At 41.2% G+C, this 16,471-nt stretch overlaps 1 protein-coding gene across 1 annotated transcript in view; it reads right to left on the bottom strand.

Annotated features, from left to right (window-relative positions):
• Nucleotides 1-360: 360 nt before the first annotated feature.
• Nucleotides 361-16,471, bottom strand: part of LOC110489877 (2-oxoisovalerate dehydrogenase subunit beta, mitochondrial) — a 76,795-nt gene continuing 60,684 nt past the window's right edge. Inside the window, exons 10-11 of the mRNA XM_021562836.2 lie at nt 4,358-4,519; nt 361-852 (exon numbers count right to left, since the gene is read on the bottom strand). Coding sequence (XP_021418511.1) covers nt 4,379-4,519 — 141 coding nt within the window. The 3' untranslated portion in view covers nt 361-852; nt 4,358-4,378. The remainder of the gene's footprint in view (nt 853-4,357; nt 4,520-16,471) is intronic.

Below are 16,471 nucleotides of genomic sequence, written 5' to 3'. Positions count from 1 at the left end.
CAATCAGCAGTTGAAACAATAAAGTGTACTCCCCGCCACTGTTTCGCCAAAAAGCTAACCACTCAATTTCATAGATAGAGCTATGGATGCTAAGGACTGACCATCCATGATATACAAATTATAGTAATCATATTTTGAGGCTATACAGTGTTTGTATACATTGACTGTGTTTGCAAACATTGGAGTAATACGAGCTTATATTGTGGGTTTTGATGGGTTACGACAGTTGAACTCATGAGACATTTCTAAGTTATATTATTCAAGAATCAATGGGTACCTACTATTAATTTCTAAGTAAAAAAATGGATGTAGTTACTTCAGATTGTCCCTTTAAAGAACTGTCAAACATAATGAGGCTGATGTACCACTGTAAGGTCAATTACTTTATTTTCATTAAAAAAACAGGTCCATTATTTTTAGTACAGTCAACTTGATGTGAAACAAAACTAAAATTAGAAAAGGCATAGAGTCATTCGAAGAGTAAAATTAAACAGGGAAGACTGAGGCAGAGAAACATTCAACAATCGTAACAGTCAGAGTTCCTATAGAATAACCCTTACTGGTACTCACATTAGTGTTTGTGAAACTGTCTGTGTGGATCTGATTTACCATGGAAGCTAGAAAGCGTACAGTAGTAAGAGAGACGACCAAGAGGACACCTATTCCCCATTTACAGAAAAGGTTCACTAAACCAGAAGTAACAGTCCGTGCTTGCACACGGAGGGCCAAAATAACCGTCTGGATTATGCTTCCTGATTGGATAGCCGACAAAGTGTATTTTTCTGGATAATGTCCATTGGTGAGAACAATGGCGAGAGGAAGCTCTGAGTCCAGGTCCTCCGAGACGTGGCTCTGGGAAGAATAAGGAGAAGAGAAAAGGTTCAGTACGTCAGTCCAGATATCACATTTGAAATTGCAGAGGGAGAGCGAGAGAAAGGCGGGGGTTGACTCATGTGGAATTCAATTTACCATGCCTTTGGTGACTTCTTCCCAGGCTTGTTTTTACAACATGGTGCTCAAAAACAACACAGGCAATTAAAAGAAGCGATTAAAAACACAGCCGATCGAGGCGAATGACGACAGCGCTCTCCAATTCACAGTGAATTACTCATCAACGCTGCCACAAATAAAAGATAATCATTTGCACAAACTATAAAAAAACAGCATGGAGCTACACAAGTTCAATTGGAGACATGAAGCATAATCATTAAATCTAGACGTCTTGTCAGTCAGCCATGCAAGCAGCACAGAGATCAGGATTGCGTTCAGTGGGTTGAAATGTTTGATTTTTCAGATAGAAATATATCATGCAGAACTGGTCCTCAGTCATGTCAGCTCTACAAAATACAGTGGGAAGAAAATGTATGTGAGAACCCTTTGGAATTACCTGGACTTCTGCATAAAATAGTAATACAATTTTATCTAGGTCATAACAATAGACAAACAGTCTGCTTAAACTAATAACAAACAACTATACGTTTTCATGTCTTTATTGAACACATCGTGTAAACAGTGCAAGGTGGAAAAAGTATGCAAACCGCAATAACCTCAACCAAATGTTTTCAGTAGTTGCGGATCAGACCTGCACAATGGTTAGGAGGAATTTGGGATCATTCCTCTTTACAAAACTGTTTCAGTTTTGCAATATTCTTGGGGTGTCTTGCAGAGGTCGACCGATTAATAAGAATGTGTTTTTAACTGACTTTCCTAGTTAAATAAAAGGTCTAAAAAATTATTCTTCTTTTTTTTTTAAGCAGCAAATCGGCGCCCAAAAATACAGATTTCCGATTGTTATAAAAACTTGAAATCGGTATTTTTGGGCGCCGATTTGCTGATTTAAAAAAAAAAACTAGGAAAGTCAGTTAAGAACACATTCTTATTTTCAATGACGGCCTAGGAACGGTGGGTTAACTGCCTTGTTCAGGGGCAGAACAACAGATTTTCACCTTGTCAGCTCGGGGGATCGAATCTTGCAACCTTACTGTTAACTAGACCAATGCAATAACGACCTGCCTCTCTCTCGTTGCACTCCACAAGGAGACTGCCTAATACGCGAATGCAGTAAGCCAAGGTAAGTTGCTAGCTAGCATTAAACTTAATCTAATAAAAAACAATCAATCATAATCACTAGTTAACTACACATGGTTGATGATATTACCTAGCATGTCCTGCGTTGCATATAATCTGACTGAGCATTATAGCATCTGACAGAGCGGTGGTAGGCAGAAGCAGGCGAGTAAACATTCATTCAAACAGCACTTTCGTGCGTTTTGCCAGCAGCTCTTCGTTGTGCGTCAAGCATTGAGCTGTTTATGACTTCAAGCCTATCAACTCCCGATAGGAGGCTCGTGTAACCGAAGTGAAATGGCTAGCTAGTTAGCGCGTGCTAATTGTCGTTGTGTTACTGGTTCCAGCCCAGGGAGGAGTGAGGAGAGGGACGGAAGCAATACTTTTACACTGGCAATACTAAAGTCCCTATAAGAACATTCAATAGTCAAAGGTTAATAAAATACAAATGGTATAGAGGGAAATAGTCCTATAATTCCTATAATAACTACAACCTAAAACTTCTTACCTGGGAATATTGAAGACTCATGTGAAAAGGAACCACCAGCTTTCATATGTTCTCATGTTCTGAGCACTTTTATTTTCTTCTCCAACACTTTGTTTTTGCATTATTTCAACCAAATTGAACATGTTTCATTTACTTGAGGCTAAATTGATTTTATTCATGTATTATATTAAGTTAAAATAAGTGTTAATTCAGTATTGTTGTAATTGTCATTATTACAAATACATTTAAAAAAAAATTGGCCGATTATTCGGTATTGGCTTTTTTGGTCCTCCAATAATCGGTATCGGCGTTAAATCATAATCGGTCGACCTCTAGTGTCTTGTGTGAACTGCTCTCGAGGTCATGCCACTGCATCTCAATCGGGTTGAGGTCAGGACTCTGACTGGGCCACTCCAGAAGGTGCATTTTCTTCTGAAGCCATTCTGTTGTTGATTTACTTCTGTGTTTTGGGTCGTTGTCCTGTTGCATCACCCAACTTCTGTTGAGCTTCAATAGATAGCCTTACATTCTCCTGCAAAATGTCTTGATAAATGAATTCCCAATTTTTTTGGTTGATGATCCCAAGCTGTCCAGGTCCTGAGGCAGCAACGCAGCCCCAAACCATGATGATCCCTCCACCATACTTTACAGGTGGGATGAGGTTTTGATGTTAGTGTCCTGTGCCTTTTTTTCTCCAAACATAGTGTTGTGTGTTCTTTCCAAACAACTTAACTGTAGTTTCATCTGTCCACATAATATTTTGCCAGTAGCGCTGGGGAACATCCTGGTGCACTTTTGCAAACTTCAGATGTGCAGCAATGGTTTTTTTGGACAGCAATGGCTTCTTCTGTGGTGTCCTCCCATGAACACCATTCTTGTTTAATGTTTTACATATTGTAGACTTGTCAACAGACGTTAACATGTTCCAGAGATTTCTGTAAGTCTTTAGCTGACACTCTAGGATTCTTGTTAACCCCATTGAGCATTCTGCACGGTGCTCTTGCAGTCATCTTTGGAGGGCGGCCACTCCTAGGGAGAGTAGCAACAGTGCTGAACTTTCTCCATTTATAGACCATTCGTCTTACTGATCGACTGATGAACATCAAGGCTTTTAGAGATACTTTTGTAACCCTTTCCAGCTTCACGCAAGTCAAGAATAATTCATCTTAGGTCTTCTGAGATCTCTTTTGTTCAAGGCATGGTTCATATCAGGCAATGCTTCTTGCGAATAGCAAACTCACATTTTGTGAGTGTTTTATAGGTCAAGGCAGCTGTAACCAACATCTCCAATCTCGTCTCATTGATTGGACTCCAAGTTAGCGGACTCCTGACTCAAATGAGCTTTTGGAGAAGTTATTAGCCCAGGGGTTCACATACTTTTTCCAACCTAGACTGTGAATGTTTAAATAATATATTCAATATAGACAAGAAAAATACAATAATTTATGTGTTATTAGTTTAATAAGCACACTTTGTCTATTGTTGTGATTTAGATGAAAATCAGATCAAAATTGATGACCAATTTATGCATTTATCCAGGTAATTCCAAAGGGTTCACAGAATTTTTCTTGCCACTGTACATTTCTATTGTCAACGTTCCAGAACATTGCGACTCCTGAACGCATACCTGATATAAGGCTCCTGATATAATCTATATTGTTCTTTATGAATCATTGTTAAAAAGGGGTTGGAGGTGATTTTTGATTGGATTAAAAAAAAATTAAGGGGGGGTTCAAAAAGGTGCACAGTTAAAAACTACAAACCCCAGAGAACAGACACATCTATTTCCAACGTGGTACTCACCTGGGGATCAGTAGTTTGAGATCAGTAGCTGATCAACTTCTTGATGGCGTCAAAGCACTTCCACTTGTCTGGGATGTAGAAGGGTTCGAAGATGTGGGGGAAGGGAGTGTCGTAGCCGCAGACTCTAGCGATGGGCGCCTCTAGGTTAAGGAAGCATTGCTCCTGTGGACACACAACAGGTACGTGGTCAGTCTCATCACATCCCTCTGGACATGGATGACAGGCTCTGCTGGTGTTTGGGTATTCGCAACAATTCGTGTTCATTAGGGCATGCGTTGGAAAATTTTTGCAAGAGGAAATCTGAAAGTATTTGTAGTCAGACATGTTCAAATAGCACCTCCCCATTTTACTAGGTTTCCATCCTTCTTGTGCCTAAACATGACCCAGTTAATGCAACTGTTTATCAGACTTTGCATTACACACATAGGGAATATGGTCAAGAAAATTGCTGGCCCTAAGTTCTAGACCTCAGCTGAATCTGGTAATGAATGGTGTGGCTGTTGAACAAGTTGAGAAGACCAAATTACTTGGCGTTACCTTAGATTGTAAACCGTCATGGTCAAAACATACAGTTTCAATGGTTGTAAAGATGGGGAGAGGTCTGTCCGTAATAAAGAGATGCTCTGCTTTTTTGACACCACACTCCACAATGCAATTCCTGCAGGCTCTAGTTTTGTCTAATCTTGGTTATTGTCCAGACGACTGGTCCAGTCCAGACGACTGGTCCAGTCCAAACGACTGGCCCAGTCCAGACGACTGGTTCAGTCCAGACGACTGGTTCAGTCCAGTAAATACTATACATGCCAGTCTCTCTTGGCTAAGTGTAGAGAAGAGACTGACTGCATCACTTGTTTTTTATAAGCAACATTAATGTGCTAAAAAAATCCAAAATTGTTTGCATAGTCAACTTACACACAGCACTAACACACACATTTACCCAACCAGACATGCCACCTGGGATCTTTTCACAGTCCCCAAATCCAGAATAAATTCAATAAAGTGTACAGTATTATATAGAGCCATTATTGCATGGAACTCAGTTTCATTTCACATTGTTCAAATAAACAGCAAACCTGGTTTCAAAAAACAGATGAAGCTACACCTCACTACACCTGTTCTGTGCTAGACACTGAGACAGTGGAATGGAATCAGCTTCACTGTCATGGCTGTAGCCACAGTAACACTAGAAGTGCTTCACTGAAACATTGCCAACAGGTTCAGTGAATTCACTACCACTACCCTTAAAAGTTGGGAGACAAATGGCATATTTAAAATCACAGCTCAGAGCTGGCCAACGCACAGCTTGTGTTTTGGCAGCACTGGAAAACAAGCCATCACTCGTCTCTATTGGCTTTTGACCTCCTCCCACAGCATCTGAATGCGATGAAGGGGCCAATAGCTTCCACAGGAGAGAAAAGCCATCGCTGAGCCAAATTAACCATAAGGTCTTACCAACTAGCATTCACACAGACAGACAGGCTAGCCCTACTCTGTAGACATTGTGTTGTATTTGCATGTTTCTGCAGTAATATGTTTTTCATCTCCTCAAAAACATCTGGCAGTGTTCAGAAGAACGTCAGGCTCCATGAGAAAGCCTTTGTGCGTCTCCTTATTTCACGGACTGTAAAAACACAATAGAGAGCCTGCAGATGCGTGTCGGCTCCACGTCCCCAGTACCATGCCAGGCCCGCGGAGTCTAATTCACAGCTATAGCTTCAGCATTGCCAGCAGCGGCATGTCTCAGGATCCTTTGATATGTTAAAAGGGAATTAGCAGACAGACAAAATGGTCCTCTGGGCCATAAGGGTTTACTGTACCACGAGACAGGAATACATATGCAGTATACACTATTACCACTGTGGTACATAAATCGGTGTTAAAAGCAATTCAGTTTTTTCCAGGTGTTAGGTTCTAAATAACCCTATTACCTCAAGGACGATTAGGAAAGCTTAAACCAAGTTATTCCACCCATTGGGTCAATGCAGCTGCACAGACAAAGACACGTTTCCACCAGTGGTAGTATATATATATATACATACACACACCAATTTGGGTGGAGTATCCTCCGCCTCTTTAAATATTACATCTTTATTGCTAGGCAAGAAGTTAAATGATTACGGGCCACAAACTGTTCCTTCCCCCCTTAAGGTGACCTGACCTCGACCCGCTTCCTCACTAATTCACAGCTCTCCACCCTTATCAGTGCCTGCCAACATCTGATCGTTTTCACTGCACTCAGCACATTCCAAATGTAATTGCCTCCACCATATACATTCCTCCTACAGATAACCATTAACTCCTACAGATAACCATAGCACTCAATATTTCAATAGTATACCTGATAATTAACACTTTAACAAGTTTAGGAGTCAGAACCCAGAATCCATCACAAGTTTACAGTGTGCTCATGTGTATGGCCCACTGCAGTGTATCAAAGGGGGGGTGGGGGTGTCATTACTCAGCCCACAACAGGCATCCCCCGCTTTGCCTCGCTAATTAGTGTTGATTAGCTTTAATGGATGCCTGCAGTTAGTGCCAGCCAGCATCCCCTCCCCTCCCCATCCAACTCTACCCCTCCTTGGCCATGTGGGCCAAAAGGTTTCCGTGGATAAGTCCTTCTGTCCCCTCAAACAGTCTAGGGCAGAGCTGGGAAACTGGGCATGATGCATTGTATGTATAAGACCATACGTTCACATTCTATAGTCAAATACATCGATTCACCTATTGCACCTAGTTGAGGCAAGAACATTAATCAATTTAGCCTCTGTAAGGTTAAAATCTTATAAGCCCAACATTTGTTTTCACAGTCTTGAAGAACTTAAATAGCTCTTCAACACTTGGAAGGTGAAGATTGTCTTGATGCAGAACTCTCAGAAAGGACGCTCACAATGTCTGGCAGTGGCATGTATGCCACTAAGGAAAAATAAAAACATTTGAGCTGCTAATTATAATCTTTGACCAGTTTTCCTTGCCATGTTGCTCAGTGGAAAGCTATTCCTGGTCATGGGGGCTAGGAGTGTAACAGTGTAAAAAGGCAGACACGTGTGTGACAGCTGGAGGGGGCCTGCAGTGGACTTCAGTGACAGATTGACAGCACACTTAATCATAAGATGAGTCTGGTCAGGCCTGCATTTTTGTAGAGTTACATCAGAAGTGTGATAAATACTGTCAGACTTTTTTTTAAGAATGAAAACATGTAGCATAGGCCATGTAGCCTAGTCCATCTCTACTAATTTACTGTCATGATTGAGGACCATCCATGTCTCTAGAGTGCAGAGCATTAAGGGAGAACGTCTCATGAGACAGTCTATGATCCACAGGCAGACAAAGACAGTACTAAAGGCTTTTTCCTGTCAGATTCCAAACTGTAATCTCCTCTAAATACACTTACTTACTGGAAGCAGGAGGAAGGAACAGTCTGGTTGCTTGTCACCACAGCTAAATGGTGATGTGCCACAGAACTCCGATTTCACTCAAATCGCTGTTTATCTTTGGAGAAAACACATCATTATATGCAATCTGACTTAAATGTCTGCATATAAATATGACAAAATGGCGGACTGCATCTCTCGAGGAGGCAATATTGAAAAATATAAAAATACCAACTGGCGGGGGTTTAGATTTGCAGTTGTGCGTTTTGCCTCCTGTCACACGGAAAAAGTGTGTCAGCGACAGCCACAGATTGGGGAATTCAGTCACTCCCGGGTTATACCAATATTACCAAATGGGACTGCCAACAACGACAAATCACACACTGCCCCCTGGGCACACACTAGCTGAATCCGTATTGTGACTAGGAATCAATGTGGAAAATACATTGGATTTGAAATAAGTAATCAACCAGTTATATGTTTTGATCTAATTTGAACCAGCATTGTAAACATTGAAATTAGGGTAAAATGTTCGCGTAAATACATTGACTTAACCTCACTAACAGGTTGTCACATTAATCTAATTTCAACATAATCATCAGAACTATTTCATGTTGAAATTGCATTGAAAATGTCATAGAGAAACAAAAAATATATTTTTCATCCTACATTCAATTGGGTGGTTGAAATTTTGTTGAATTTTATGTCATTTTTACATTTTTAAGACTGACCCCATTTAGTCGACTATTCGATACTTTTTATATTTAGTCCCAAATATATTGCCTTTGTAAAGTACTCAGACCCCTTGATTTTTTCCACATTTTGTTAAGTTACAGCCTTGTACTAAAATGGCTAAAATAAATAAAAATGTATCAGCAATCTTAACACAATACTCCATATTGACAAAAGCGAAAAACAGGTTTTTAGAAATGTTTGCTTATTTATAAAAAAATAAAACAAATACCTTATTTACATAAGCATTGAGACTCGACATTGAGCTCAGGTGCATTCTGTTTCCATTGATCATCCTTGAGATGTTTCTACAACTTGTGGTAAAATCAATTGATTGGACATGATTTGGTAAAGCACACACCTGTCTATATAAAAGGTCCCATAGTTGACAGCGCATGTCAACTATGGAACCAAGCCATGTGGTCGAAGGAATTGTGTCGGGGCACAGATCTGGGGAAGGGTACAAAAACATTTCTACAGCATTAAAGGTCCACAAGAACAGAGTGGCCTCCATCATCAAGAAGTTTGGAACCACCAAGACTCTTCCTAGAACCTTCTCGGGGGAGAAGGGGTTTGGTCATGGAGGTGACCAAGAACCCGATGGTCATTCTGACAGAGCTCTTAGAGTTCCTCTGTGGAGATGGGAGAACCTTCCAGAAAGACAATCATCTCTGCTGCACTCCACCAATCAGGCCTTTACGGTAGACTGTCCAGACTGAAGCAACTCTTCAGTAAAAGGCCAATGACAGCCCACTTGTAGTTCACCAAAAGACACCTAAAGACTCTCAGACCATGAGAAACAAGATTCTCTGGTATGATGAAACCAAGATTGAACTCTTTGGCCTGAATGCCAAGCATCACGTCTGGAGGAAACCTGGCACCATCCTTACGGTGAAGGATGGTGGTGGCAGCATCATGCTGTGGGGATGTTTTTCCAGTGGCAGGGCTGGGAGACTAGTCAGGATCCAGGCAAAGATGAACGGAGCAAAGGACAGAGAGATCCCTGACAAAAACCTGCTCCAGAGTGCTTAGGACCTCAGACTAGGGTGAAGGTTCACCTTCCAACAGGACAATGACCCTATGCATACAGCCAAGACAATGCAGGAGTGGCTTTAGGACAAGTCTCTGAATATCTTTGAGTGGCCCAGCCAGAGCCCGGACAAACATTTCTGGACAGACCTGAAAATAGCTGTGCAGCAACGCTCCCCATCCAACGTAACAGTGCTTGAGAGGAGAGGAATGGAAGAAACTCCAAATACTGTGCCAAGCTTGTAGCGTTATACTGGCTGTAATTGCTGCAAAGGCGCTTCAACAAAGTACTGAGTAAAGGGTCTGAATACTTATGTAAAAGGTGACATTTCAGTTTACATTTTTTATACATTTGCAAAAATAAAAAAAACTTGATGATTGTCATTATGGGGTATTGTGTGTAGATTGATGAGGAAAAAAATATTTAATCAATTTTTGAATAAGGCTGTTACATAAAGCCAAGGGGTTTGAATACTTTCCGAATGCACTGTATATATTATATATTTTCTTAAATAGCACATAAGACATCCATCATCTGACTAAGTGGACTAATCCATTGCAGAGGCTGTGGCAAATGGCACACCGGTAGTAAGTCTACATTTAGAGTAAATTCCTATATTTTCTAATCTACAATGTTTGTTTGGTTACGGTCATTTCTGTTAATACATTCAATATATTATGACAGTCTTACCTTTCTCATTGTAGGAGTGGAAACCGTTTGCAGAACGCACAACCTAGGCTACACTTTCATTCCATTTACGAGTTGTCAATTTATAAATGATCTTTTGTTTGGAGCGCTCCTGTCAGTCTTGAGAAAGGAAACGTACCTGATTACGTATAGAAGTAGGCCTAGGATTCCTGGCCTGCGAGCAAATGTAGGCCTATAAATGTGCCCAGATCTGGGGATCTGATTCTATTTCTGACTGTCTTAACTCACCACCACTGTGGAGCCTCTCACAGTATTTTTTTCTTCACCTCTAACAGCATGTAAACAAAGTCTGTTTTTATATCCATTGAGAATGACAATAGTTCCTCAACACAGCCTATTTGAAAAATCTTTCCAGCTCGCTCTCTTTCCATAACCACTCAGCATGAAAGGGGAAGAAAATGTCATGCTCCATAAAATAGGCCTACCTGAATACTTCTTAACCCTTGCGCAAATAGCCTACAGCGGTGTGTCAGGAGATCACTGGTGTGGGAAACTGAGGGCCCAGAATATTTGATTTAATGTTGTAAGTTTGCTAGCACTAGTGTCGGGCTGGACCAAATTGATAGTTGATACTTATGTTTCAGGTTCCTTGCAGACAGGCCATGTGTAGCCAATATGACTTATCAGGATATTGGCTACCTGCAGGCTGCTATTTTTACATATTGGCAATGGCAATAGAAAGTTACTTTTAGATTGGTATCTTTTTCATTTAGATTAACGACAAGACATTGATTGAGATATAAAGACTATTATAAATTGAAACTGTTCCATGAAAATGTGCATGTAAAAATCATAACTGGCACGCAGATCCGTAGAAATTGTACGATAACTTGGCACTCCAATTTGAAAAGCTTGCAGACCGCTGGTGTAGCCCTTTACCAGCAACTTCAGGAGCTTAACAGAAACAGTAGCAGCTGGAGGAGCTGGTTAGGAACAGGTTATTTTCTTCTAGTTAGGATATATTGAGCTCTGGCTCCCTCTTTGGTAATTTGTGTCTCCATTTTTAATTACAAAGCTTAAAGCATCAGACAAGCTCAGTAGCCTACATATAGTTGTTGTTTTAGTTTATTAAAACATATGGAAATATTCACATTTAAAACTTTTGACTGATCGATTGGCTGAAAGAACAGACGACTCTCGGTCGACTAAGATTTTTTTTTAGTCAGGGACAGCCCTAGACATTTTATTTGAACTTGTTTCAATGTTGATAGTAAAATGATATGTTTGAATCAACATCGTTTTAGTGTCATGCCTCATGAACTGAAATAAAATGTGAATCCAAAATCCAACGATTCCTGCCTGAACATTGACTCCTACTGGTATACAAGGGGCAATGCACTTCAGAGAGAACAAGTCCAGATGATTACCTCTATGTACCCTGCTTAGATTTGGAAACAAGCGGTGTTCAATTCAGCGGACCTACCCTGTCAACACATTTAGACATTGATAAGCTTCCATATTAATTTGAGTAGACTACCAAAAATAACTAACTTTTCTTACATAAGTTGTATGTGAAAGTCCATTTGGAGTAAGGTAGGCTACATTGACATCTGATTTGCCCAATAAAGGACACCATCATTTCAACATTTAGCTAGGTATACTCTCATTCATCCATCTTAGGAAGTTTAGAAATAGCTACCATTAGCCCTATAAATAGGATGCCAAATTCACTACCAAACCATGAAAAACAGCCCCAGACCATTATTCCACCTCCACTAAACTTTACAGTTGGCACTATACATTGGGGCAGGTAGCGTTCGCCTGGCATCCGTCAAGCCCAGATTTGGCCGTTGGACTGCCAGATGGTAAAGAGTGATTCATTGCTCCAGAAAACACATTTCAGTGCTCCAGAGTCCAATGGCCACGAGCTTTACGCCACTCCAGCCAACGCTTGCCATTGCGCATGATCTTAGGCTTGTGTTTGGCTGCTGGGCCATGGTAACCCATTTCGTGAAGCTCCCAACGAAGTTATTGTGCTGGCGTTGCTTCCAGAGGCAGTTTGGAACTCGGTAGTGAGTGTTGCAACCGAGGACAAAGGTCTGAATACTTATGTAAATAAGATATTTCAGTTAAGTCTTTTTTTATACATGTGTGTACTTTCCTCTGCCTAGTCTCTCAGCACCGATTAATCTGTACCTTTATCAGACTTACATAGGCTCTCCAATGACTGATTATCAACAAACATAGGCCATTTAAACACCTCTGAGGTTGACAGCAGTCCATCATTTATTTTAATCAGAGTTCTTATTTTACTGGGTTTACAAATAATACATGGTGTGGTCATTTTTTTTTAAAGACCTCTTGGAAAATCCATGTTGATCTTTAAAGTATTTGTTTACTTCCACGGTTCCCATATGAACAATGGTTTCAGAGGGTTCAAAGACAGCCGCAGATAGTGGGTTCATAAAGACTGGAAGCTTTTAGAGACTGATTAGAGGAGTTAATTAAAGACTTCCTGTGTACTAGTACTTACATATATTACTTACTAAGCAACTTCCTGGAAGGAAAAATGAGTCACACATTCTCTGATCATCCTATTGAAGGTCAAATTTAGGGAAATTCCTTGCAATTTAGATTAAAATCTACCTCTACAGGTAAAGGATGGACCAGTATGGATGAATTAACACCCAAACTGGCCAAAGAGTGGTTCATGCTAGGCTGTGGCCATTCAACCCATCAATTGTCAAAAAAGAGAACATGGAGCTTGGAGCGATACCTCATGTCCATACTCTACCACAGCCTGCAGGCTATCCAATTTCACTTTCCTCAGTGTGTGTGTAGCCTAACAGGCCTCTTCCATAAACACATCCCTTTGAAGGAGATTGGTGTATCCTGTGAGGGAGAGAGATGGGGCATCCAGCCATGGTTTTACAGTGGAAGGCGCAGGAAAACAGCACCTGAGGAAAAAACCCAGCTTTCTTTAAAACAGCCTGACAGCCAAACAAGGGCTCTGCTTCTGATTCGGAAGGCATTTATGGCAGAAAAACGCAGGCCTTCATCTTTGACCAACCCCAACTGGGCCGGAATGGAAGACGGCCATCCTTGATGTGAGGCCCGGACCAGTAATCCGGGCCTGACCACAGCTCAGCAATAACCACAGCTCAGCGATAAGCGTTGGGTTGGAGTTTGATGCTGGACTCCGCACCATTCCCATTACACACAAATAAAAGGAAGGAACTCGGCAGAGCAACCAGAGTGAATGATTCCAACGTGTCTAAAAGCTGTGGTAGGGCTACAGCAAAGGTTACGGGACCAAAGGCTGTGTATAATTAAGCATTAAGGCCCGAGGGCATGTGGTATATTGCCACTATACCACGACTAAGGGCTGTTCTTAGGCACGACAAAACTATTGCTATTATAGACGGGTTACCAACTTAATTAGAGCAGTAAAAACACGTTTTGTCATACCCGGGGAATACGGTTTGATATACCACAGCTGTCAGCCAATCAGCATTCAGGACTCAAACCACCCAGTTTATAATCTGGGATTGGTGTTTGCACTGACTGGGGAGATGCAGCATGAACTGTTCTGCTTCATCCCTAAGTGTACTTCCATGTATAGCGTGAAACAGACTTAAAGTCACAGTGTGGCGGGTAAACACAGCCTCTACTGTACAATCCAATCCCAGGGGTCTAGCCTATAAATTCTATAGAGTACCAGTCTTTTACACATCTACTCATTCAGGGATTTTCTTTATTTTTACTACTTTCTACATTGTAGAATAATAGTGAAGACATCAAAACTATGAAATAACACATATGGAATCATGTAGTAATCCCCCAAATAAGTTCAATCAAAATATATTTGATATTCTTCAAAGTAGCCACTCTTTGCCTTGACAGCTTTCCACACTCTTGGCATTCTCTCAAGCAGCTTCATGAGGTACTGTAATGCATTTTTCCTTCTAAATGCGTTTGAGCCCATCAGTTGTGTTGTGACAAGGAATAGCTCAAATCAGAAAAGAGAAACGACAGTCCATCATTACTTTAAACATGAAGGTCAGTCAATGCAGAACATTCAAGAAAGTTTCTTCAAGTGCAGTCAAAAAACCATCAAGAGCTATGATGAAACTGGCTCTCATGAGGACCGCCACAGGAAAGGAAGACCCAGAGTTACCTCTGCTGCAGAGGAAAAGTTCATTAGAGTTACCAGCCTCAGATTGCAGCCCAAATAAATGTTTTACAGGGTTCAAGTAACAGACACATCTCAACATCAACTGTTCAGAGGAGACTACGTGAATCAGCCCTTCGTGGTAGAATTGCCAAATCAGTCAAATCAGCCAACAAGTGCTCAGCAGATGTGGGAACTCCTTCCAAGACTTTTGGAAAAACATTCCAGGTGAAGCTGGTTGAGAGAATGCAAAGAGTGCACAAAGCTGTCATCAAGGTAAAAGGTGGCTACATTGAAAAATCTAAAAAAAATATTGAATTGTTTTACACTTTTTGGGGTACTACATGATTCCATGTGTTTTATTTCATAGTTTTGATGTCTTCAGTATTATTCTACAATGTAGAAAATAGTAAAAATAAAGAAAAACCCTTGAATGAGTAGATGTGTCCAAGCTTTTGACTGGTACTGTATGTAGCACAGCAAGGTCCATGTGTTAATCGTCACAAAGCTGAACGCACAGTAGTATGGGAGAGGCTGCTCAACTTTACCATGGCACTCTTTGTATCCCTGAGGTCCATTGTAAGTCAGCAGAGAAGCTCTGATATGAGTAGAGGTCAGCCAATGACAACACCTTTTGTGAGGTGCAGCTAATCCACCGAATGGAAACTTTCATCCATCAACTCTGCAGTTCCAAATGTTAAAGAAAGTAAACCTAATCCATAATTGGACCGTGCTTACACTGCCCTGAGGCAGTTGGCTTTGACCCGATTATCCTTTAGTTTCACCCTCCTGTCCAGACATAATACATTGACAAAATCATTATATATAGCCACTCCTGGAGTCACTTTAAAACATGGAAAGGGGTGGAAAGAGTTTTGCACATGCCTCAAAGCCAGATAACAAAACTGCTGAACATTGGGATAAGCCTACTGACGGCCTGATTTCAATTATTTATTCAACAACAATCCAAATTAAACAACAAACTCCAGGGTGGGTAAATCAAGGCATACTCTCAGCCCTGTCACTTCTAAGAAAATCTATTTGCACATTGTTCAAAGTATATTTCACATAAAGAATAGAATAAAAGTTGAGTCCAGGACTCTGACAGCTGAGCATGCACTTTGTCAATTGTAACAGTAACCCATACAAGACTATAAGCCATTTGTATCACAAGCCTTCATTCCCACCATGTGCCCCTGAATAGGATATTCCAGGTCGAGTCTTGCTTTTGACTCTGGTGGTGAGGTGTGATACAGGGTCTCCCTCTCTGCTCTAAGCTCTGGTGCTGCAGGTCTTCCTCTCTGCTCTTGACTCTTGTTAAGTAGTGGTTTAGGTCTCCCTTTCTGGTCGTTCCCTTGAGAGCACTTGATATGTTGTTGTTATGGTAGTTCCCAGAGGATTGACCCAGGTCCGATAGCTCAGCACCTTTCTGCTAAAAGCCATATTTTTAGAGCCTTTTCCGTTTCATTGCGTTATCAGTGCAGAACCCACACCACATCCTCGTTAATAGCGGGTGAGTCAACAGTCCGGCGAGTTGCAGTACTGACCATCACCCTTGGGCCATCTGGACAGGGGGCAAGTGGGCCCTCCAGAGCCAGTGCTGTCACGTTACCAAGGGAACTTGGCCACGAGAGTCTGTGTGTGCCCTACTCTTGAGGGGGGACAACGTGGCACATGGCCGCAACACCTGGATACACTTAGACACTAGACATGAGGTGCAAGTGCGTGTGATCATTTATTCTGTCAGTAGTGGTTGAGGATTAATTTGGCGCAAGATGAAAGCAGTCTCAACAATACCTCATCATACACAAAGCTCATAAAGCTAATGGCTATACACAATAAAAACAAGGTATTAAACGCTATAAACAGTTATATTCACCATATGCTATCTCACATTCAACAATGGTTACTTCGGGACACAAAACATGTGAAAACATGGGTATGACTCAGACCATTAATCCTACCAATAAGCAGGTCTGGGGATAACATGAGTGACAGCCAGGGAGATGAGAAGGACCAATTCCAGGGCCCTCATCTCAGCGCTAGACCAGCGCTGATGCAGACACACAGGGCATCATCCACTTGAGGTAATGCCTACACTGAATAGCATGCCATTATCCAGATACCTTTGAGTGTGGTCTAGGAAGAAAAAACAAAGCGAT

Source organism: Oncorhynchus mykiss, chromosome 2, assembly GCF_013265735.2.
Source record: "Oncorhynchus mykiss isolate Arlee chromosome 2, USDA_OmykA_1.1, whole genome shotgun sequence".
Lineage (NCBI taxonomy): Eukaryota > Metazoa > Chordata > Actinopteri > Salmoniformes > Salmonidae > Oncorhynchus > Oncorhynchus mykiss.
The sequence above is the reverse complement of the archived record's forward strand: the minus strand, read 5'-3'. Positions and strand labels throughout refer to the sequence as shown.